Raw genomic sequence first — 24,983 nt, forward strand, 5'->3', positions numbered from 1 at the left:
GCTAAGCACTAGAGAAGGCTTCCCTTCGAGAGAAAATTGAGTGCGCAATAGTTGACGCAACCGATCTGCCGCTGAGCCACTGAAGGTGGCCAGCAAGCGATTTTTGACTTGTTCGTAGAGATCATCGGGGCGCGGGTCCCGGTCTAACAAATCGATAACTAGGTTCATCGCGTCAGCATCGAGCTTTTCTGCGATGAAATCAGCTTTGGTGTCGGATGCGGTTATCCCTGCATTTCGGAGAGTAATCTCGCACTGTGAAAACCAGACTCTGGGGTCGTTACGAAGAAAGCTGGGAATCTTCGGAGCCCTGTAGGCAGCTACTTGAGGTGCGGGACGAGCTGCAGCAATGGCAGCAGTGAGCTGCTGGTTCTGTTCAACAGCTAGGCGGAGGGCTGCCTGAAGCTCGTCGACCTGTTGCTGAGTGGCCATGATAAGGCTGGGGAACGCTATCAGTGTAGTCGAAAGACGGGTTAACCAGCACTCGCAGGTGTAGTACGACGGAAAAATAAATAAGTCGACACTGATTGGAACGCAGCAACAGGTTACGCGCGTGTCAGTGTTAACAAAGAGCTAATGTGTACACGCAGGTACATCACAAACAAAATGCCGCACGACACTGACACCCTAAATATTATTCTAGTGAATTCCGACGCACGCAAAGGAAAACAAAACGCAAGAATTCCACGAAATGCTCGTTCGCTCGAAGCCGCGCGCGCGCGAAAACTAAACACTGATTCCTGCGTAGACGCTAAGGGGAAACGTGATTCTAAGAATCAAGGCACAAACACGCCGCTTTGCAAAATGCACACACATACGCACGCCGCTTTGCAAAATGCATACACACACGCACCGCTTTGCAAAATGCACTCACACGAGTAACAAATAAAATGAACACTCGCAGAATGTTACTGTCTGTGACCTCTGCACGATCACTCACTAGCTTACTTGAAGGTCGAGTGAAGAAGTGGCGATTCGGGCTTGCTGACGAAGTTCGCTTGAGTGCGGCGGCTATGGGCCTCAGGGTACCTCGATGCCGTGAAGACAAGGCACGTGGTGATGAAGGTAACGCGTGCTGAAACACGCGGAGTGGACGGCGAGGCGTGCCTGGAACCGCAGGCGAGGGCGAAGAGGCGCGCTGGTAAGGTGCGCTGAAGGAGTTCTCCGCACGACGACTACTCTCTCCTCTACGTCGTCGGGGTCACCAATGTGGGAAGTCGTTATCCTGGAGAGGATAGGTTGAGGATGGCAGCCCACAACTGCCTGGCGGTTGAGTGGAGAAGAGAGAGACAACTCAGTCTAGAAACGAAAAACTTTATTTTAGTGCTAAAGTCAGCTATACAATTAGGTGTGCATACAGCTTGAATAGCAAGCTCGAACTGGCGCGTGTACGCGCGAGTCAAAGCAGAGCGCCGAGCCTTGATCGGTCAGGAAGAGAGGGGAGTTACCGACTCAGGCCGTGAGAGAGTTATGTGCCCCCACATTGATCGACGAATAACGCCATCTCTTAGTATTTCTTTGATTGCATTTCGAACATTTTCTCGATAATTTAACGGTATAGGATACTGTTTTGAAAAATATGGCTCTTTATCTTTTAAAATTAATTTATGAGTATATACTTTCAATAAACCTAATTTTTTACGAAATACATCTCTAAACTCGTACACAAGCGAAGCTATCTCATTTTTTTGAGCATCGGTAAGGTTAGAGCTTTCATCAACTTTCTCATTAATTTCCCCTCGAGTTAGATTTTAAGAATCATCATTTGTGATGCCTGCATCTATTTCATTACGAGTTAGATCAATGAGTGATGGTATGTCATTCCCAAAATCCGAGACAGTATCATACTGAATAGTTAAGCTTTGATATGTACTTTCATCTATAAATGCATCGTTATATTTCATGTTTTCCAAAGTATTATTAATTTCAAAATAAATTTGCACTTTATATGTGTCGAGTTTGAGCTTTATATTTTTCATAGTATCATAACCGATAATACAATCTTTTATTAATCTAGGAATAATTATGAAGATAATATCAATGTATTGACTACCCCATTTTACATTCAAATAAATTTACTTTTTCAATCTCACCGATTTTTGGCCTGTAGCTACCTTAATAACATGTCCACTAATCGGAAGAGTAGGTTTATCTTTAAAATTACTTAAGTTTTGATTGTAAAATTCTTCTGAAATAGCAGAAACTTCACTACCCGAATCAAGTAGAGCTTTTACTTGAATGTTTTCTAATAAAAGAAATATTTCAGGACAAATTCTGCCTCCATTGCTATTATCATTATTCGATAATTCACCATTAATTTCACCTCTAGGATCTTCAAAAATAGTTAATAATTCTTTTGATAATAAATCGTTACTTGATTTTATTGTTGCAACTCGTTGCAAACTTTTGCATTTATCCAATTTCCGAGAAGCAACATTTACTCGTTTCCTGAGGAAGTACTAGGTACATCTTGTAAAATCGGTTTTGCAATATTCTTATTTTTATTTGCTTTATTATTCTTATTATTCGACTTACTATTTTCAATTGTTATGCTATTAATTTGTTGTTCTCCGCCGCTATCTTTTTGAGCATGACGTGAACTAATATAATCATCATTATCCAAAGAAGATAAAATTTTAATAAATTCTGATATCTTTTTTATATGTCTAGCTTGAACTAATAAACGTACATCTCTATCAAAATGTCGAGATAATTTATCTATTAATTCTTCTTCATCTAGATTTTCATTTATATCAAAAGCTAAATTAATTTTACGTATAGCATAATTATAACGTGATAATTTTCCACCAAAATATTTTCCAAATTCTATTTCGCAAGTAATATTTCTACGTATTTCAGCGTTCCAAAATTTTTCTTTAAATAACATTTCAAAATCTTCAAAATTTCTAATTTCACGCTGTACTTAGTCATACCAAGAAGAATTTACTCCCGTCATAGATTGAGATAACAAACATAACAATTGAGCAGTATTGTAATTACTTGCTTGCAAATAACGTTTGAGATCATTTAAATACTTTACTGGTCGATATTTATAACTATCATCAAAAACTGGACACGTTAAAGCAGGTTGCTTAATAGTTTCAATAATAGTTTCATTAACAATTGATCTATTTTGTTCATTATTCTTAATTTTATCAATATTCTCACGAAGTACTGAAAATGTTTCATTCATTTCCATAGTAACATTATTTTTCGCTCGAATAATATCATTAAAATTATCTTCACATCTATCTTTTAAAATAGAAATAATTTCATTTGACTTTTCTAAATTTGATTCTAAACTTTTAATTATTTGATTTTGTTCAACTATTTTATTCGTTAATCTATCAACTTTATTACTTAAATTGTTAATAGTTTCACAAATTGTTTTAAAATCATTTTGTAATTTAAACTGATCAGTATGAAATGTCTTTAATTCATCTACTACAGCTCTTTCCCATTCGTGCGTTCTTTTTTGTTGCACGGTCAATTCCTCACCAATTAGTTATTCACTAAGTTCGTTTAGAATTGTTTCGGGAGCACACTCAGTAGAGTTATACATTGGACGTTTCTCGTTCGACATTGTAATATCAAAAACAAAAAAAATCCAAAGCATACAATTAATTCAACACCAATAATAAATAATATATATAGATGATATTAATCAATCAATATCAACAATACATAGGATTTGACAAATAATTGAACAAATTCAAATTATATATAGCAGTTATCAAATTTATTATACAAATAATAACACAAATTATGCGCCTGGAGCGGGCCTAGATACTAATATATGTTCTACGGTGTCAGCCAAATGATTCAAATCAGAGCTCATATTTCTCAAACTTGTATCAAATAATCTCATATTCTTTTTGTAATTGTTACCTAAATTAACAAATGATTCCGGAAGTTCCATATATAAAGTACGTAGTTCACTTAATTCTTTTTCTAGTGACGCATTTTTACACAATATAGCTCGCATATGTCTATTTCTTTTCGGCATAATAAAAGAAAGATTTATAATAAAATTACCAATTAATACAAAATAAATAACAAACACTTAACACTAACTAACGTAACAAGAGTCCTGTCACGGTCGCCAAATGTGATGTTCGTATCACTTATAAATAAAATAATTCGAACTCTCGTAATCTAGCTAATGAGTAAGAATTTGTTTCCAATGATTCTACTCTAATTGTCAAGAAAATAGATAAATGAATCAAATATAATAAATAAGTAAATCAAATATACATAAGTAAGTGCAATATATCGAGGAAAGTCAGACAATGCCCTAGTTTCTTATGGTGCGAATTGTCCCATAAGCAGAGCTAAAGTCTTTCTTTGATAGGATATAATTCGGCCCAAGTTTCTTATAGCGCGAGATGTTCTATAAGTCGAGCTCAAATTATAAGGAAAGGATAGTCTTGCTTAGTTAATCACAATGAGAGAAAGAACTTAGGTATTAATCCAAGTTTATTCAGACTCATGCGCTCACCTTGCAAGGCTAGAAGTGAATGAACGCTAGCCTGTGCAAAAGTGGGCCTATTTATACACAGATTTTCTCGCTTATTATTGCAGGAGAGATTTCATCGAAAATTCGAGAGAAATTCGCGAATTTTGAGAAATAAGTTTTCTTAATTTACAAGTAAATAACCATTAATATTAAGTTTTTAACACATGTAAGCTTTACAGAATTAGTTATTTGTTGATTTTATACAATATACAATTATCGCCAATAGTGTCGTCAAAAGTTATTAACTAATAAAGTTAATTAACGTGATATTACATTATTTACAATAGAAAATTATTAAAATTTCATATAATTTTATAGTTGATTAATTTTGGAAGTATTTTCCAAAATTAATTATTTAAATTAATTAATAACATTTGAATTATGACTAATTTTTCATATTTGTAACGGTTTTCTCTAATCTTAATATGCGATTATTAGATTAATTATCTAAGATTTCTAAATCATAAAGTTATCATTATCAAGTATTAACTTAATATTTTCGTTCTATATATAGCTTATTGTTTAAATAAATTATTAATTGTATATTTATTAATAACAGTTGTCATTCAGCTGTTATTAATGAAACCAATTCTTACTCATGTTCTATGCTTATTCATTTTGCATATAAATTATTTATATTTTTCTAATATTTCATATGTTAATAAATAAATCAACTTTGCATATTGATATTCATTATTAATTTATAATTGAATGAGATATTATGAATCTACATGTTAAAATCTATATAATCGATACTTTGTTATATTCAAATTATCTATAATTAACATATTTTTCTCAATATCACGAATCATTATATCTATGTCTATTATTTTGTGACGTCACGCTGTTTGTTTTGATTCGACTCTTATTTGTATACAGTCGCGTAAACAGTGAGGTAGCGCCGCTTAATGTATTGTTTTGACTAAACAGATAAATACGTTAGACTAGTTGCAGTCATTTAATAAAAAGCTCATAAATAGGACCGTTACAGACGCAATCATTACCATATAAGAATTTTAAGTGGGTCTCTAACATTAATAAGTCTAATTTTTTCGATATTTCTGATAATAATGAGGTTGGATATATTTTAGAAGTTGATCTAGATTATCCAAAAGTACTACATGACGAACATAACAACCTTCCTCTTTGTCCTGATGTGACGAGAGCAGGCCGTGCGCCGGCTTCTCGTCTGCGTTTCTCCCTCCTTCTCCACTCGGAAAGGTGTGGTGGCCAACGTTGGGCGCATTAAAGTATACGCCTAACATTCGGCCTTTTTGTTTCAGCGCCAAGGACGGGCCAGCGGAGCTGAGCGCAGAAAAGGTTGAGGAGCGCGGAGAGAGTGAGAAAGAGATTAGATCAGATTAAGTCGCATAAAGGGACGAGGGTACGATAGGTGGGCTTCAATGAATGACCTCAAGGAGGCAGATAAATCTAGTTGGTAACGACATTTAATGCGAGTCATGTGACAACTACGTTAGAAGGATAGAAGGAGGAGAAGAGGGAGAAGAGGAAATAAGATCTAGACAGAAGACAGAGGAAGATTCAATATTCCAGTTTTTATGAGTTGAAGGGAGAGAAATTATAGGAGAGGTAGGAACCAGGTGTTTGCAGGTAATTTGGACTGTCACTGAAGGCTGAGACGTTGAAAGGAAGGGATACTGTGGGTAATTTTCGAAGGGATGAGAGATTTGTTAAGGATTTGGACGTAAACCTCTGGATGAAGTGCTGATGTTCCAGGACCGTAAAGAGGGAGAACAGCCATAACTTTAGCTCATTATATCTGGAAATGTCAAAGTCAGTTATGGATAGTTAATTTAGCAGGTACATGGAACGAACTGTAAAAGAGAGGTTCCAAGTCGAAGTACGCGGAGCTGGATATGAGAAAGCTGAAGGTGGATTGCGGGAGGAACGTTTTAAATGAAGACAGTTTGGTGATTGGAAGTGGGTAGTAAGGTATGACGGGTGAGAAAGACAAACTGTCTTGTACGCAAGAAGGATTAGTGAGATGTTTCTGTGAGATTCAAGGGAGAGCCATCCAAGACGTAGTCTATGAAAGGTGGCGTGGGATTTAATGTCGGGAGATGGGGGAGAGAGAGAGTGAGCATTAGGCCTATGCAGGGTTAGGCAGGCGCGCGACAAGTGACCGATAAGCGGCGCGTCGCGTGCGGCCTAACTTATAGGTCAGGAAGGGATGGGAGCGAGCGCCGCTGAGCGGTCGCGAGACGATCAGCGAGAGAAAAATGCGTGCTCGAGTCCAGTCCAGTTAGAGCAGAGAGTGCACTTTTTGGGATAGCTGGAAGGAAGGCCAACTCTACCAGCAACAGCTTTGTCCACGATTACAGACAGCCCCTCTTGCAAGGAGAACGAATATCGCCTGCAGATATTGGGCCTACGACCACGACCGATGTCTTCTGCAGATTTTGACCAGCAACTATAGCCAGCATCGTTTGGCAACAATCTGACCAGCAGCGACGACCGGCACTTCCTGCAACAGCGCTTCGCTTGAGGTTCTCGACGTTGCGAGGAGCATTAAAAAAAAAAGGTCAAACCTTCTTTCTTTCTTCCTCTCTACACTCTCTCTCTTTCTCTCTCTGGTGATGGGACGATCGGTGCGCATTTAATAAGATAGTCAGGCATTCACGTGCCGGCTATATAGAGGTTTGCGCTTAATTTTAATTTGTATTGGTGTTAGTTGCGACCGGCGAAATGTCAAGGCGCCCACGTGCCGGGCAATTCATCCGGTATAGGTTTGCGTAATTCTAAAGTAAAATTGTAATAGGTTAAGTGTGCTATTAGTTATTAGTCAGCATGGACCGTGAAATATTCATTTGTGATTATTTTAAATCGTTTCTTTGTTCTATTTCGTAGTTAGTTGGTTAATAATTTATATTATATTATGCGCGCGTATGTTCAATGTAAATAATTATTAGTAATTATAGGTTGTGAGTTTAATTTGATTTCTGTCTTTCCATAATTTATTTATTAACCTCCTCTCTCTTTTCTCCCTCAATTACCGTGAGCGAAAGTGCCTCACTAACCCCGTAAAAGAATTAGTGACAACGAGAGAATTTTGTCACACTGAAAATAGAATACCTCCCGGATCAACGCAGAAAAAACTTTTAACAATGCTGTATAATAAAGAACGGTATGTCATTTACTATAAAGCGCTAAAGCAGGCTATCAAATACAGACTCAAGCTAAAACAAATACATAGAGCATTACAATTTAATTAAAAGCCATGGCTTCAAACTTATGAAGATTTGAATACTGAAAAAAGAAAACGAGTTAAAAATGAGTTTAAAAAGGTATTCAATAAACTCATGGTTAATGCAGTATACGGAAAGACTATGGATGATGAAAGGAAGCGAAAAGACGTCAAATTAATTCGTGGATGGGGTGGTAGATATGGAGCAGAAGCAAGGATTGCTCAACCTAACTTTCACAGTAGCTCCATCTTTGATGAAAATTTTGCAGCAATACAGTTATCATGGATGTCTATTAGTATTAAGAAAGAAATATATATTGGATTTTGTGTGATCGATCTTTCAAAAACGTTAGTATACGACTTCCTCTATGGGTACATAAAAAAAAGACTAGTTTATCAAGCAAAATTACTCTCTCTCTCTCTCTATATATATATATATATATATTATTTTATTACAACTTTTGTTACATTTTGCTTTACATTTCCGACTTCACTATTTGTGACTCCTGTCCAGTTTGCGTATTTGCTAATGTATGTGTTTTGTGTGTGTATGTGCGTGTATGTGCGTGTTTTATGTATATGTGTGGGTATGTACGAGGGTTGCTACTTATATTTTGAGCCTAATAATGAAAAGACAGTAATTTATTATCTAAAATGGCTTTATTGTTTTTCGAAGTATTCTCCATGATGATAAATGCACTTTTGCATGCGCTCGAACCAATTTTCGTAACACTTTTTCCACTCTGATTGAGGTACCTCCAAAACATGGTTTTTGAATGCATCAACGGCTTCTTCAGGCGCCGAAAAACGTTGTCCACGCAATTTATTCTTGATATGTGGGAATAAAAAGAAATCATTTGGTGCTAAATCAGGGCTGTATGGAGGATGACCCATCAATTCAACGTTTTGGCCAGTTAAATAGGAGGTTGTTTTAGCTGAGTGTCGCGAGCTCTCACACTAATGTGTGAGAGCTTGCATTGTCATGATGAAGAATGATCCTTCGTTGTCGCTTCTTTTTTCGTATTTCACCAAGCACTTCTGGCAAACAAATGGTTGTGTACCATTCAGAATTCACTGTTCTACGATGCTCTAACGGTACAGTTGCCACATGTCAAGTTATTCCAAAGAAACAGGCGATCATTTGCTTCGAAGTGCTTCGCGCACGAATCACTTTTGTTGGATTCGGCTCGTCTTGGAAGACCCATACAGTGGATTGCTGTTTTGTTTCGGGCTCATATGCATAGATCCAAGATTCGTCTCCTGTGTAGATGTTATACACAGCGTTTGATGCACCGCGATTGTATTTTTTGAGCATTTCTTTGCACCAATTGATGCGAGCATCTTTTTGAGCTTTTGTCAAATTATGGGGGATCCAACGCGAACAAATCTTTTTTACAGCTAAATGTTCATGCAATATCTTATTGATGCTCGTCATACTAATGCCCAAGGATGCCTCAATCTCACGACATGTTACATGCCGATCTTACTTTATTAGTTCGTGCACAGCATCAATGTTTTCTGGCACAACAACTGATTTTGGACGACCTTCACGACTTTCATCCCCGAGCGAATTGCGGCCACGATTAAATTCGTTATACCAGCGTTTCACAGTGGCAAGGGATGGGGCTTCATCGCCAAAAGTCGAAGTAAGTTGATCGATGCACTCCTGTCTTGATAGCTCACGTCGAAAGTCGTAGAAAATCATCGCACGAAAATGCTCACGAGTTAATTCCATTTTTTGCCCGAGATGAATTTTTCAAGTTACTGTGAACAACACAAATTGCACTCAAATGAAAAAATGTTCTGAAGAAGGTTATGGTTAAAAATGTCAAACTTTCCACTGGACACGTCAGATAGCGCCTCTAAACACTTAGTATTGCCAAGGCTCAAAATATAAGTAGCAACCCTTGTACGAGTAGGTGTGTCTGCAAATCTTGTGTCTCTATCTTCTGTGCCTGTCTGTTCAGCCTTTCTTCCCACTTTTTCAGTTGCTTAATCTTCTCGTCCTCTCTCTCCTCGAGATATGCCTTTTCCACTCTTCTGATTCTCCCTTTCTTACTTATTTTCTTTTCGACTTCTTCCTTTGCTACTTTCTTTTGCCTTTTCACCTTTGCCCTTTCTTTGCTTTTGCTCTCTTTCTTGCTAATCATCTCACCTGTCTTTCTCCTTATTAGGGCTTTCACACCTTTTTCTCATTTCCTATTGCTCCCTCTGACTTAAATTTCCTCAGCCTCACTTATTTTCCTTAGTGTCTTATAATTTTATCTTCTTGTTTTTCTTTTTCTTTCTTCTTTTCGTGTCTTCAGGTAATTAATGCAGGTATCGACTTGTCTTAATCTACTCACTAGTGACGAAGATAAAATGGAAGTACCTCACAGGTAAGAGTGAAGGTTAGGGCTCTTATTCTTAAAATAAAAAAAAACAATATAATATTTATAAATGAAAACAATACTATTTATTTGAATGAAAGCTAGATACATATAAATTTATATTTATAATTCATTGATTTATAGTCTCCTTATTTATCCAAAAATTGTGAGTATTATCAAAGCCGAGCCATTTTACGAAAACTTCATTACCTTGTCTTCTAAGAATTTTTTCTACAAGATAAATATAAGGATACATAGTTTTCCGTAGTTCTTGTTCGTTAAAACCACCAATAATAGGATTTTCTTGATAATCTAGCAGGTGATATGTTACAGGTTTAGTTTTTGAAATACGATTAATAGTAAAAATTTCTGTAGACCAATTAGGAGTATATCCTTTTTAAAAAATGTGTTTAAATTTGATCACTCGCACTTTATCTCCTACCTTAAATTTTGGTTTCAGAAAAGACGTTGGTTGTAAGAGAATTGTGTCAAGACATGCATTTCATTTTCTTTTGTCACATCTTTAGGCTTCATATTTATTATCTGATGTTTTCGATTACTATAAAATTCTATTAAACTGCGGAGAAAGTCAATCTACTTCCACTACCGTCCATAAAGATTTGCCATCCCCTTGCTGAAATCATCAAAATTTTGGAGTTTTATGGCTCAGTTTCTATAAGAGCTAGAAAATCCTGCGGGGTCTCATTTGCAAGGTCTTGCCAAGACCTTTCAAATGTTGTAAAACATAATTGATTTTATTTGTTTTTTGTACAACTTGTGACGTCATAAACAAATTGTTTTTTTTTTAATTTTTTCACATCAACTTCGACCCCGATTTATTTTTATAACGGATTCTACGATGGAAAAACTGTATAAGCCATTCGATAGAGCTTTCAAAAAGCTACAAAATCCATATCCGGAAAATTTTTTTACCTTTATTTTTTATGAGCTATATGGTGTTTTATACAAAAACAAAGATTTTCAAAAAATGGGCTGTATTTTTTTTATTTTCAACTCTAAAGAAAAAAAATGTAGTATTTTGCAAGAGATATCAAATGCGTCACTCAGAATTTAAAAAAAAAAAATTTTTTTTTTCACGTTTTTTAGAATTGAAATTTTTCCAGAAAAAAAACTGAAATTACATATATTTAATAAAATTAGTAAGTTACTAGTATTTATAACTGAATGGGCTTATAAACAATGATAACAAGATACATTTATTGAACCATAATTTATTACTTACTCAGAATAGATTAACATAATTTGGTTACAATTTTTCTACAAATTTTATCTATTACAACGTTTCAATAATAACATAACAATAATAATTTCATTTTTTATAATACTAATAACGCTTGTAATTAATATATATTATCACAATCTGAATATAAATTTCAGTTGTAAACAAAAACGAAACAATACTAATTATTTAAACGTTTTTTTCATCGAAATGTCCACCTTTGTTTGCTATAACTACTTTACAAATTCGAGGCATTCGTGCTACAAGTTTCTCTAAAGTTTCTGCACTTATTGATTTCCACTCATTTTCTAAGATATTCCAAAGATCCTTCTGGGAAGTAGGTCCTACCTTCCTTACAGCTCTATCTAGATCATCCCACAACAGTTCGATAGGGTTAAGATCAGGAGAGTACGGTGGCCATTCCATCACAACTAATTTTTTTTTCTTCTTCAATTCAGCAAGATAACTTTTACATAACTTTGAAGTATGCTTTGAGTCGTTACCTTGTTGGAACGTAAATTTGCGTCCAATTATTCTTGTTCCGGAAGATAAACATTTTTTTCAAGAAATTTTTTGTAACCTTCTTTTTTCAACTTGCCATCAATTTTAAGGAGGTCACCAAACTTAGAACCACCAAAACAACCCCATACCATTACTGAGCCGCCACCATGTTTAACCGAAACACACATACGATGTGTGTTCAAAAAATAATGAGAATTTTCGTTTTATGAAAAAAATATTTATTTATTCATCTACATTAATGTTGTCGCCTTCAAAGTAGTCCCCTTCGGATACAATACACTTATGCCAACGCTTTTTCTAATCCTCGAAACACTTTTGAAACTCGATCTTTGTAATAGCTTTTAGCTCTTTCAGCGATTCGCTTTTAATGTCATCTATGCTTGTAAAACGACGGCCTTTTAATGTTCTCTTTATTTTTGGAAATAGAAAAAAGTCACATGGAGCCATATCTGGCGAATATGGAGGCTGAGGCATCGTTACAGTTTCGTTTTTGGCCAAAAATTCACGAACAAGCAATGAAGTGTGAGCAGGTGCATTATCGTGGTGCAAAAGCCATGAATTGTTTTGCCACAAATCCGGGCGTTTTTTTCGGATTGCTTCACGCAAACGACGTTGAACTTGTAGGTAGTACTGCTTATTGATTGTTTGACCTTGTGGCAAGAATTCATAATGCACTATGCCATTAAAATCGAAGAACACAGTGAGCATAACCTTCACATTCGACCGCACTTGTCGTGCCTTTTTCGGTCTTGGCGATCCAGAATGCCTCCACTGGGACGATTGAGCCTTAGTTTCGACATCATATCCGTAAACCCATGTTTCGTCACCTGTTATAACACGTTTTAGTAGTTCTGCATCGTTATTGACTTCATTTAGCGACTCCTGAGCAACTTCCATTCGCCGCTGTTTTTGTTCGAAATTCAACAATTTTGGAACGAATTTTGCTGCCACACGTTTCATACCCAAAACATTCGAAAAAATTTGATGGCATGAGCCAACTGATATGCCAACATCATCAGCGACTTCTCTGATTGTGATTCGGCGATCGTTCATAACCATTTCTTTCACTTTTTTCACGTTTTCATCGGTTGTTGATGTGCTTGGGCGTCCGGGTCGTTCGTCATCTTCAACGTTTTCGTGGCCATCTTGGAAACGCTTATACCACTCATAAATCCTTGCTTTACTCATAGCAGACTCACTATATAACGTGTTGTTATAATGTGCCTTTGTTAACATTTGACAAACTTTACTACACTTTATTTCATTTTTTACGCAAAATTTAATACAAATTCTTTGATCCATTTTTTTTCACAAACGAAAATCGCCGAGCTCGAAAAACACGTCTAACGTTAGCGGCTGCCACTTAAAAAGTAAGCAATGAATATTGCTGAAAATTTTATCGTACTTCAGGGGCATGTGTACCAACATAATAGAAAAAAATTTTATACAAGCGGACTCTCCAAACCCGCGAAATATAAAAATTCTCGTTAGTTTTTGAACACACCTCGTATTTGTCTCTAAATGTTTTTGCTTATTTTTTCTCCGCACAAAACATCTGCGTTTACTACCAAAAACCTCGAATTTGCTCTCATCAGGCCACAAAACTTTTTTCCAATCATCAATGGTCCAAATTTTATGTTTTCTGGCCCAAGTCAATCGTTTCTTTTTATTAATCGGTTTTAGTAAAGGCTTTTTAATTGCTATTCGACCGTATAGTCCATCTTCATGAAGTCGTCTCTTTATCGTAGTAACACTAAGTTTAACATCATACGCTGTTTGAGTTTCAACAGCAAGTTCGGGTGCCGTGAGTCTTGGATTATGTGTACTTGTACTACAAATGTGTTTATCAGTAGCGGTCGTAGTTTTCCTAGGCCTTCCTGAAATTTTTTTGTTTTTGATATTTCCTCGAGTTATGAATTTTTTAATGTTATAATCAACTGTTCTTCTTGAAATATTCAAAATTTTGGATATTTCATTATTACTTTTATTCACTTTATGCAAGGCTACTACCTCAGATCGCTCTTCAATGCTTAAGTTTCTTTTTTTCGTCATTTTTAATGAACAAAAAATACATGCCTAATTTACTGACTAGATTGGACACATTGATATTTCAGTCATTAAAGCTGATAAGAGACTGAATTTCCATCCGTATTCTCTGCTATATGTATACATTCATGAAAGTCAAGTAAATCAAACCACGTAAACACTCAGTGATTATCACAGTGATTATCGGTGAGCACAATACTGTAGAAAGTCATTAAAAATGAAAACAATGCAAATTCCTCTGTTACAAACGTCGAATACAATAAATGTATCTTGTTATCATTGTTTGTTAGCCCATTCAGTTATAAATACTAGTTACTTACTAATTTTATTAAATATATGTAATTTCAGTTTTTTTTCTAGAAAAATTTCAATTCTAAAAAACGTGAAAAAAAAATTTTTTTTTTTTAATTTTGAGTGGCGCATTTGATAGCTCTTGCAAAATACTACATTTTTTCTTCTGAGAGTTTTTTCTTTAGAGTTGAAAATAAAAAAATACAGCCCATTGTTTGAAAATCTTTGTTTTTGTATAAAACACCATATACGAGGTGTGATCAAAAAGTAAGGTGAATTTTTATTTTTCTCAAAAAATATTTATTTATTCATCAATTTTTATTTTATCTCCTTCAAAGTAATCCCCCTCGGATATAATGCACTTGTGCCAACGCTTTTTCCAATCCTCAAAGCATTTCAAAAAATCATTTTTTGTGATCTTGTTTAGTTCATCCTTCGATGCCGTCTTTATCTCCTCAACCGTGGCAAAACGCTGTCCTTTCGTGAGCCTCTTCAGTTTTGGGAACAAGAAGAAGTCACAGGGGGCCAGATCTGGGGAATACAGTGCTTGTGGCATCGTTACTGTGTTGATTTTAGCCAAAAATTCGCGCACAAGCAACGATGTGTGAGCAGGGGCGTTATCTTGGTGCAAAAGCCAATTTTTATTTTTCCACAAATTCGGACGTTTCTGGCGGATTGCTTCGCGCAAATTGCGCATAACTTGAAGGTTATGCGCAATTTGTGTTCTACCCTGTGGCAAGAACTCATGATGCACCACGCCCCTGCAGTCAAAGAAAACTGTAAGCAAAACCTTTACATTTGATCGAATTTGGCGTGCTTTTTTTGGTCTTGGTGATCCAGAATGCCTCCACTGGGACGATTGAGTCTTAGTCTCGACGTCATAACCGTATACCCATGTTTCGTCACCTGTTATAACCCTGTTGAGTAAATCTGGATCATCGTTGACGTCATTCAGTAGCTCTTAAGCGATGCTCATGCGACGTTTCTTTTGGTCGAAATTGAACAATTTCGGTACAAACTTCGCTGACACACGTCTCATGTCTAAAACACTCGTCAAAATTGATTGGCACGAACCAAATGAGATGCCAATATCATCAGCAATTTCTCTAATGGTAATTCGACGATTTCCCAACACTATTTTCTTCACTTCTTCAACATTTTCATCAGTTGTTGATGTGCTGGGGCGTCCAGAACGAGGTTCGTCGTCGGTGTCTTCTCGGCCTTCTTGGAAGAGTTTATACCACTTGTAAACATTTTTTTGGCTTAAAGTAGACTCACCGTATGCCACTTTCAGCATTTCAAGTGTTTTGGAACATTTCATTCCATTTTTCACACAAAATTTAATGCAAACTCTTTGATCCATGTTTTTAGACAGCAGCAAATCGTGGAGCACGCAAAACACTTCTAACCTTGATGCCTCTCACAAACAAACCAAACATACTACAAAGCTGAAATTTGGAACGTATGTTCTAGACGAGTGTACCGACATAACCAAATAAAAAAGTCGCAATTTTCGCAAGGTCACATCTGAAACATAACTACGTCGCTAGGCACACCAAATTAATCAAGGTGATACATATTGAGAGAAAATTGCAAGAATTTACGAATATACTTTAGAAAATTTTAACACGGCTCTTGAATCTGGTTTTATAATTGATGACAATGATTTGAGAAGATGAGTTTGACAAGGTCAAAAATTAATTGGAAATGAAGACATAAGAATAACAGCTTCTAAATAGTGGATTGCAAAATTTAAGAGAGCTGAGAGAATTGTGTCTAGAAAAATAAATAAATTTATACCAAAAAAAGTATAGAAAATAAAAAATAATTGCAAACAAAAGAGACAGAATTTTTGTCAAATGTCAACCAAATAATTAATCAAGTGGGTATGGAGAATACTTTTAATTCAGATCAGAACGGTTTTCAATTAGAAATACACTCTGTCTGCACCTTAGCAGTTGAAGGGGAGAAACAAGTACAATGCCTTATACAATCTGTATCATCCACTACCCATAGCTACACCGTGCAACCAACGATATCAGCAGACGAAGAACTATTATCACCTTTATTTTTCGTATTGCAAGAGCGTACCGGGGATTTTGGATCAACCGTATCACAAAAAATATTCACGCCTACAAACATGCATGTTGCTGCTTCAAAATCTGAAAAACTGAATCCAGGTTAAATAATTTTTCATGTATTGTAAATATGAAATATTAAAAGAAAATTTACAGGTCTCTTCAAAATATGGTTGAAAGAAGTATACTATATTTTCCTAATGTGGGACTTACAATAATGCTATTAATTAATTCGTGGAGCAGTCACTGTTCAGCAGCTGTAGAGAAAGTTACGCTGCATGATAAGACGGTACATCTGAAACGAATACCCACCGGAACTATTGGAAATATTCGGTCATTAGATATTTTTGGATTCCGTACTTAAAAAAATTTTCTTAAGCAATTTTCAGATAGTGTTAGCTATATGGATAATGAATTAGAGTTGTATAAGAGAATGAAATATTATAAAATTACAATTATTAGGTAATAATCAGTTTTCATCCCTACGTTATAAAAATCTATTCAGGTATACGTGGTACAAAAGTGGATACCTTGTAAATAACGAATTTAAATAACCCCGTAGATTTTAGTTTTGGAGATTCATATGCAACGAATTGTGAAATTCATGGTTACAATAACGTTGCTATTATTCGATGCGGATGATGTAAAAAATCTTTGTGCTTAATGCATTTTTTTGAAGAATACCATTACTGTTCTACTTATAATCCGCAAGATTCTGACAAATTTTGCAAATTCATTATTTACGACAAAATTATCATATGTTATGATAAGAAAATTTCAATGTAATGTCAACATATAAAACTTCTAATAAATAGAAACACTGCAAACCAATAAACATATATTTAAATATCAAAGAAAAAAAAATTATTTTTAATTTATTAAATTAATAATAATTCTCTACAGACATCATTTGTTACCATGGCTCGAATTGAACTGGACCGTAAACCGAATTTTTTTGAATTTTGAGGCCGATAGAATACTATTTAGTCGTCATAACAAAAAGAGAGTGAAAATTCAAAAATTATCTCATAAGAATATAAAAAATCAGATTCCATGAAGTTACTACTATAACTATGTACAAACATTAACATTAAGGTAGTCTTTAGTCCAATAAACGGTTTATTCATATAAAAATCGATGAGTGTGGTATACGAGGGTGGTCCGATAAGTACTTAGCCTCACCGCCCGATGGCGCCACTCTCGCAAAAGAAATATTCTATCACGTAGTACAACCTTCTCGATGATTACTGTCAAGATTTCAGCAGAATCGGAGTTGTAGTTTATTTTTGAGAGCGTGTGAAAGCAAGTGTGTCCGTTGATTTTTGAAAAATGGAAAAAGAGCAGTATCGGTCGGTGATTCGATTCTTGTTTTTGGAAGGGAAATCGCGCAGCGAAATCAAAAAGCGCTTGGATGCTGTGTACGGTGACTCTTCTCCTTCGATGGCGACCGTCAAAAATTGGTTTAACGAGTTTCAACGTGGTCGCACGTCGATTTTTGAAGAGCCACGTCCAGGTGCTCCGACAACGGCTACCACAGAGGATAACGTGACAAAAATTCACGATTTCGTATTGGCAGATCGACGATTGAAGGTGCGCGAGATAGCTAAGATCGTAAGCATCTCAAAAGACCGCGTGGGTCATGTCCTGCATGAAATTTTGGGCATGAGAAAGCTATCGGCGCTATGAGTGCGGCACCTCCGGACAACAAGCGCAACCGTGAGACAACTTCAGAGCAATGTCTGACGCTGTTTAAGCACAATCCGAAGGAGTTTCTGCGTATTTATTTAGCCCCGTGTGACTTCTTTTTCTTTCCAAACTTGAAAAAGTCACTCGCCGAGCAGAAATTTGAGTCGAATGAGGAAGTAATCGCTGCCACGGAAGCCTACTTTTCAGACTTCGAGGAAACGTATTTTTCAGACGGGTTAAAGAAGTTGGAGCATCGCTGGGCCAAGTGTTTCGAACTAAAAGGAGACTGTTGAAAAATAAAACGCCACTTTTCCAAAATTTTCGTTTTTATTTTGTAGGCTAAGTACTTATCGGACCACCCTCGTATTACTATATATTACTTATAATATAGTAATATATTATAAATAATATATTGTCATGGGCACAATGTCATATGAGTAATATATACTAATAATAGTAATATATTACTATATCACATAAATCAGGTATCTGCGGCATTTCGTTTGAATGAAAATTAAGGGTAGTTTATGCATACTAGTTTACTTTAGTATGCAACGTCATTCCAAATGAAACAGTATCAGTATTGTTGAATCAGTTTTATTAAAAAAATAGTTTTTTAATCACAACCACCCCTACCATAGTTAGGGGATGTGACCCCTTGAAGATTTGTACGGCTTATAATTTGGTTGACTAGTAACAATCAATTTCCAGTTGAATTTGGAAATATTTTACGAAGAAGTAAAGATACCCTAAAAAATGTATTTTAAAGATAAATTTCAGAGGTTGTTTTCACCTTTTTAAAACATTTATCACTATATAAAATAATGTTCATATCTTGTTTTCCTGAAAATATATTATAATCAACTGAAATTTCATTGAAATCTACGGCGCTTTACTCGAATAAGAATGAACATGTTCTAAGGGTAGTTTATCCCATATACCGTATACAAATAAAAAAAGCCGAAATTCCTCAACTTTTTTTCAATATAGTTTTCAATATCCTTTAGGACAATATGAGTTTCGTTGACCTTGGATTAAATTTGTATTGCTTCGAGACAAAAATTCAAGATAGAATAACTTTCGCCCTCTTGAAAAAAAAGGGATGCCACCCTTGCGGTCCTTGGTGTGCTGTATGATATTGTTATTCAGAAAGAAGCAATAACCAGTTGTTTTCAGAAAGAAATCTTGTGTAGGAAAGAAGATATACTGAAAAAACGGTTTTTAGGTTCCAACTTTGGGGGTAGTTCTCGACCCTTTAAACCATTTGTTAACACATAAAAAAATATGTGCGTTTATTTCTTAATCCACTATAACATATCACAGTTTTATTGGAATCGGTTCCACACACTTCCCTTACCTTCCTAGTAAGAGTACTGATCATAAAATGCACAATGTCATATCACACATGATCAGGGAGCGTTGTTCTTATAATGCACAAAGTCATATCACATATCATCTGGGAGCGTTGTTCTTATAATGCACAAAGTCAGATCACACCTGATCTGAGAATGTTCATCTTAAATCGAACGGACTTCATATCACGGATGAGTTGAAGCTTCTGTGAGCTGAGATCTTTCTAATTTACCTACTAGTATTGATACTAAGTATACGTAAAAGAATTTTGAAAGCAAACAATTACGACCTTTTCGAGATGAAAAATTTTTTTTTGAATATGCGATTTGTTTAGAAAAAATGAAATTTTTGCTGAAATATGCACTGTAACGGGGCGAATATTGTACTAAGTAAGAAGACGCGCGTAGTTAACTAAGCGTATATCGCCCGATGGGCGAGTAAATGCCGTATGAATTTATGTATGCGCGCGGCTGCGTCGAAGCAAGGATTCGTGCGAGGAGGATTCTTGCTTCTTCTCATTGCCGATCTTATCCGATGAGATTTGGCTATCTTTTATACCCCGTTAAAGAGGTTTTTTCTTCTGCCGAACTGGGTCGCCTTGCGTTGCACTAAAAGGACCGCGAACACTCACGCGCGTGAATATCGATTGTTATTCGGTAAAGTTGTTTCAAGGATGATGGACAAAAGTTAAGTTGGAGGAAAGAAAACCACAAGCTAACGAAACATTCAAGTGCCAGAGTTTTATGTTAACCTTGACCCTCGAAATGCCGGCTTTGGGGTGATACACACTTGAATACAAAACTAGAGATTAAAACCGGGCGCACGCAATAATTCCAGTAATACAAGAAAGAGATTGATTGATTGATTAATACCTCTTTATTCGCCAGACGAGAAACACACACGAACTCTAAAGGCAATTCTCTCGCGGTTATATGCCTAGCGGAAGTTCGCGAAATCGGGCGCTACCTTAGTATGATCCCAATTGCTGGCCAGCCAACTGGGAGATTATGTCTAGCCTCGTTGGTTTTCTCCTCGTTTCTTGAAGACGATGCAGCTGTTCCGAGAAAGATAGCGTACGGCGCCCAAGTACTCGATCTCTGAGTAGTGGAGATTACTCTCCATCATTCACCTCGCCTTGAAAGGTACCTGCCTATACGAAGCTGGCTCGCGCGTAAATTCTGGCACCAAAACTCCTGGGTTATAGGTCTCATCAAGCGTAATGAGAACGTCGTTCGAGATCACCATTAAACAAAATGTTCTCATGTGAAGTCCAAACTAAACTACTTGTCCTTATCCGCGTAGCCAGTCCTTTCCTCTTTTTGTATCGTATAAGAAAGAGAGCCGCGTGCGCGTGTAAGAAAGCTGCCAGATCAAGCATTCCCGTGTATTTGCTTGACTAACGGCTATCGGCCGGTTGCATTCACGACACCCAAAGATAGCCAACCGTTACAGAATATTTTCATATTTTTGATAAAATAGACTTGAAGAGCTCCATTTCTATTATACTTGTTGGTAACATAAAAACTATTTTATTGTATCGTAAAAAAGTACCGAGTTATGAAAATGCAATCTCAAAATTTTTCTAAAGTTTCTCTTTCCAGAAGTGCATTTTCTGATGGCAAAATTGAAGCAACTATATACCTGAGAGAGAAATGAAAAAATTCAGGTCCTCTTATTTTCGACCTAGTGTAATAAAAAATACTTTGCAGAAATTTAGTGATAGGTCCGCATAAAACTCTGCATAATATGAGATGGAACCTGTGACGAGAGCGAGCGTTACGCTTGTTCTCGTCAGTGTTTTTTCCCATTTCCCCTCTCTCGATAAGGCATGGTAGCCAGCGTTGAGCGCACTTAGAATGCGCCTAATGCATAGCCTTTGTTTGCAGCCGACGGAGATCGCCGACCAAGATCGAACCAGCCCGACATAGTAAGAGAAGGATCATAGAAGGTGTTAGAAAGAGAGAGAAAGGGGGGTGTGCCCAACGCAGGTTGAGATAGACGCGCGACGCGTAACCAATTAGCGCTTGAGTCGCGCGCTGCTTAATGAGTAGGCCAAGCGGGTAAGAAAAAAGAGAAAGTGGAAGGTCGCTGCCGATTGCGGTCAAGCGTACACTAGGAGTTCGATAGCTTAGCTAGAACAGAACAATAACCAATTTTTGTAATGCGTACGAGTGCAACAGCAGATAGACGAGAGGCAAGACAAAGGGAGAGTGAGCGATCATCAGAGTTTGTCGCCATCACCTTGGCCAGGCGGAAGCTGTTTTTCTATCCATCTGATAACTATAGATAACTATAGTTTCAAAATCTTTCCACATTTGGATGCATCATTCGATAATTTCTTTCCTAATAAAGTCAACCAACTTCTCATCGACAACAAAAGTTTGTATGGAACTTTAAAAGAGAAAGTGGAAGAACAAAATTAAAATGAAATCTCTTGGAGAATGTCTGATTGAATTCATATTAAATTACACAATTAAAATCTTAAAATAAAAATCTTATATATTTACACATCTTGTAATTTTTTCCAATCATAGTCTTTCGATAAAACTTTATTTGTTACCTATTATCTTATATTTTTAGAATTTTTGTCATATCAAACATCAGCTATTGGCCATAGGGCCGGGGAACATGACTTAGTAGTCGGTATCATTATCTACTTAGTCTATATGAGGATGGGGTTGTACATAAACATAGGGCATGGAGCACGGGGCTATTACATGAGCATTCTGGTAAAGCTGACATCTGAATGACTTCGATACCGACATTTATTGCTTCTATGATAACTCTTGATGCAAGTATCAAGTAGCCGCACATAAACATGAGGCACGGATCTGCCAAAATTGGGACTCTAACATCTCGATAACTCGATCTATAAAGTCCAACAACATCAGGTCTCATATCGATAATCTGAAATTGGTAACACGTTGGTAACTTTGTTGGTAATACGCCAATATGCGGTGGCTAGTAACATTACCTATGGTGTTGCCTTAACCATTAACTTGTTTCAGGATCCCCGTAGCCTATACTACTCATGTACTTAAAAGTTTCTCATTATTTCAACTATATATAAATTTTCAAAATACATAATTCTGTACAAACTGTAGACTTTCACAACTTAACAATTTTCTATATTAGTTTTAGTCAAATAAGTAATTTGTTGTTCTGTTTTTTTAGTTTGAAGGAGGGTTGCCAATGATAAACCCGATATATATGAACAAAGGAATTCTTATCTCTGGTGACCAATTCAAAGTTTGTTATCTTTACAGTTATCTTATATACTTTAAATGAAGTTCTAAGTCTGCTGAACAAAATTAAATATTATCTAACTTTGCAAATACATTCTATGAGGAAAATCAATATTAAAACCCCTTTTTTCGTAATATGTAATGTCTATTGAACAGACAAGCATAAGTTTAATGAGAGAATGATCTTAAATTACCTATTTGTAACTAATCGATCAAAATAATTATCATTTGTACTTCTAAATGAACTGATTTCGGAAATATATTAATATAAATACTTCTTAAAATATATATCTTAAGATAAAATATAAATATTTCTTAACAGATATGGCTGCATGTTGATGCTGCTTATGCGGGTAATTCCTTTATTTGTCCAGAATTGAAATATTTGATGGAAGGTATTGAATACGCAGATTCATTCAACACAAATCCAAATAAGTTTCTCCTAACTAATTTTGATTGCTCATGTCTTTGGGTACGAGACAGATTTAAATTGACAAGTGCATTAGTCGTTGACCCTCTCTACTTACAACATACTCACGCTGATACAACTATTGATTATAGGTAAAACTTTTTCTATATTGCATTAAAATTATTTATATGAAATTAATCTAATTTAATTCTTTCCATTGCAGGCATAATTTTGATTTATTGTTATATTGAATTTCAAACCAGTATTGGTACTTATATTCGTAATTAATTTACTGACAAGGGAACGTACCCGATCCTCCGTCTCCGATTTTGCTGCAAATAGAATATCTATTTATTACACGCACATTTGTAAAACCAAAACAAAATACTTATTGGAGTATTTTTCTGAATTTCATTTACATATTTCATATAGCAATAACATTTAATTAATATCTATTATTAGGCGCTAACATAGCTGTCCTCTGTCTCCCTATAGCTGTTGCCTGCGACCTACGCGGCTGCTGTTAGTACCTTTGTAGTCCCTGATCTCGTGCACAAGCATTCAGGTACGAGGCGGCGTCGATTCGGTGCCCGCAAGCTACCAAGTTGGACCGAGCGCTTTGAGCGTTCGGGGATATTATTTTAATTTGATTAACGTTTATTTCATTGTAAACTTGGCTTAACGTGGTACCACTGTATGTACACCTGTAAGATAACTCACTATCTCTGTTTGCTACGCACACTTTAAGTTCTTTCTTTTTATCTCGGTTGCTCTTGCTTAGTCTTCTCGCTTGCTCACGCATAGTTTTGGGAGAAGCGACAAGATGGTCCATAAGGACCATCTAGTGAGTTCCTAGATCGTTCTAAGCGAATTTGTGACGTCAGAATAAATTTGATTCCAGTTGCTACTTGTAATCCAAAATTTAAACAAGTATCATCAACAATCGTGTTGTGAGTTAACTCGACCTGCCATTGTTGTACATGGGCGAAATAGGAGACGAGGTTAACCATTTACTTTCAATGTTTGTAAAGCCATGATGCCATAACTATATATATGATTTTATTTCAACTTTTGCTACATTTTGCTTTACATTTCCTGCTTCACTATTTGTGTCTCGTGTCCAGTTTGTGTAGTTGCTAATGTATGTGTTTTGTGTGTGTATGTGCGTGTGTGTGCGTGTTTTATGTATATGTTTGCGTATGTAGGTATGTCTACAAATCTTGTTTCTCTACCTTCTGTGTCTGTCTGTTCAGCCTTTCTTCCCATTTTTCAGTTGCTTAATCTTCTCATCCTCTCTCTCTTCGAGATCTGCCTTTTCCACTCTTCTGTTTCTCCCTTTTTTGCTTATCTTCTTTTCGACTTCTTCCTTTGCTACTTTCTTTTGCCTTTACCTTTCCTTTGCTTTTCTTTTGCTTTTGCACTCTTTCTTGCTAATCATCTCACCTGTCTTTCTCCTTATAAGGGCTTTGACACATTGTTCTATTTCCTATTGCTCCCTCTGCCTAATTTAACTTAGTGTCTTATAATTTTGTCTTCTTGTTTTCCTTTTTGTTTTTCTTCTTCGCTTCTTCTTTTCCATTTTTGCTCCATCATCCAATACCTGCTTCCTCTCACTTGTGTACGATAGTTCCTAATACGTGTGTTTTATGTGTGTGTGTATGTGTATGTTTGCGTGTTTTGTGTATATGTGTGCGTATGTAGGTGTGTCGGCGAGTCTTATGTCTCTGTCTTCCATTCCCGTCTGTTCTACCTTCCATCCCACTTTTCCCTCTACATTTCTCTTCCTCAGCCTCACTTGTTTTCTTTAGGGTCTTATAATTTTGTCTTCTTGTTTTTCTTTTTCTTTGTCCTCTTCGTTTCTTCTTCTTTTCCATTTTAGCTCCATCATCCACGCTAACTTTCCTTTGCTTCCTATTATTATATTTTCCTATTCTTCCCCTTCCTTTTTGCTTTTTTCACATTTTTCTACTATGTGCTTCCTATTTTCTTCCTCTTTCATACACATTCAGCATCTCTTATTTTCTTC

General features: G+C 36.0%; 1 protein-coding gene across 3 annotated transcripts in view; it reads left to right on the forward strand.

Moving 5' to 3' along the window:
- LOC131675425 (aromatic-L-amino-acid decarboxylase-like) overlaps positions 1–24,983 on the forward strand; it is a 1,116,730-nt gene that overhangs the window by 475,939 nt on the left and 615,808 nt on the right. For all 3 annotated transcript variants that reach the window (XM_058954401.1, XM_058954403.1, XM_058954402.1), the window contains one exon: positions 22,871–23,109. In XM_058954401.1, the coding sequence (XP_058810384.1) occupies positions 22,871–23,109 (239 nt within the window). The remainder of the gene's footprint in view (positions 1–22,870; positions 23,110–24,983) is intronic.

Source organism: Phymastichus coffea, unplaced genomic scaffold (genome assembly GCF_024137745.1).
Source record: "Phymastichus coffea isolate CEN01 unplaced genomic scaffold, Cenicafe_Pcof_1.1 PCOF00021, whole genome shotgun sequence".
In the NCBI taxonomy this organism is placed as follows: Eukaryota; Metazoa; Arthropoda; class Insecta; order Hymenoptera; family Eulophidae; genus Phymastichus; species Phymastichus coffea.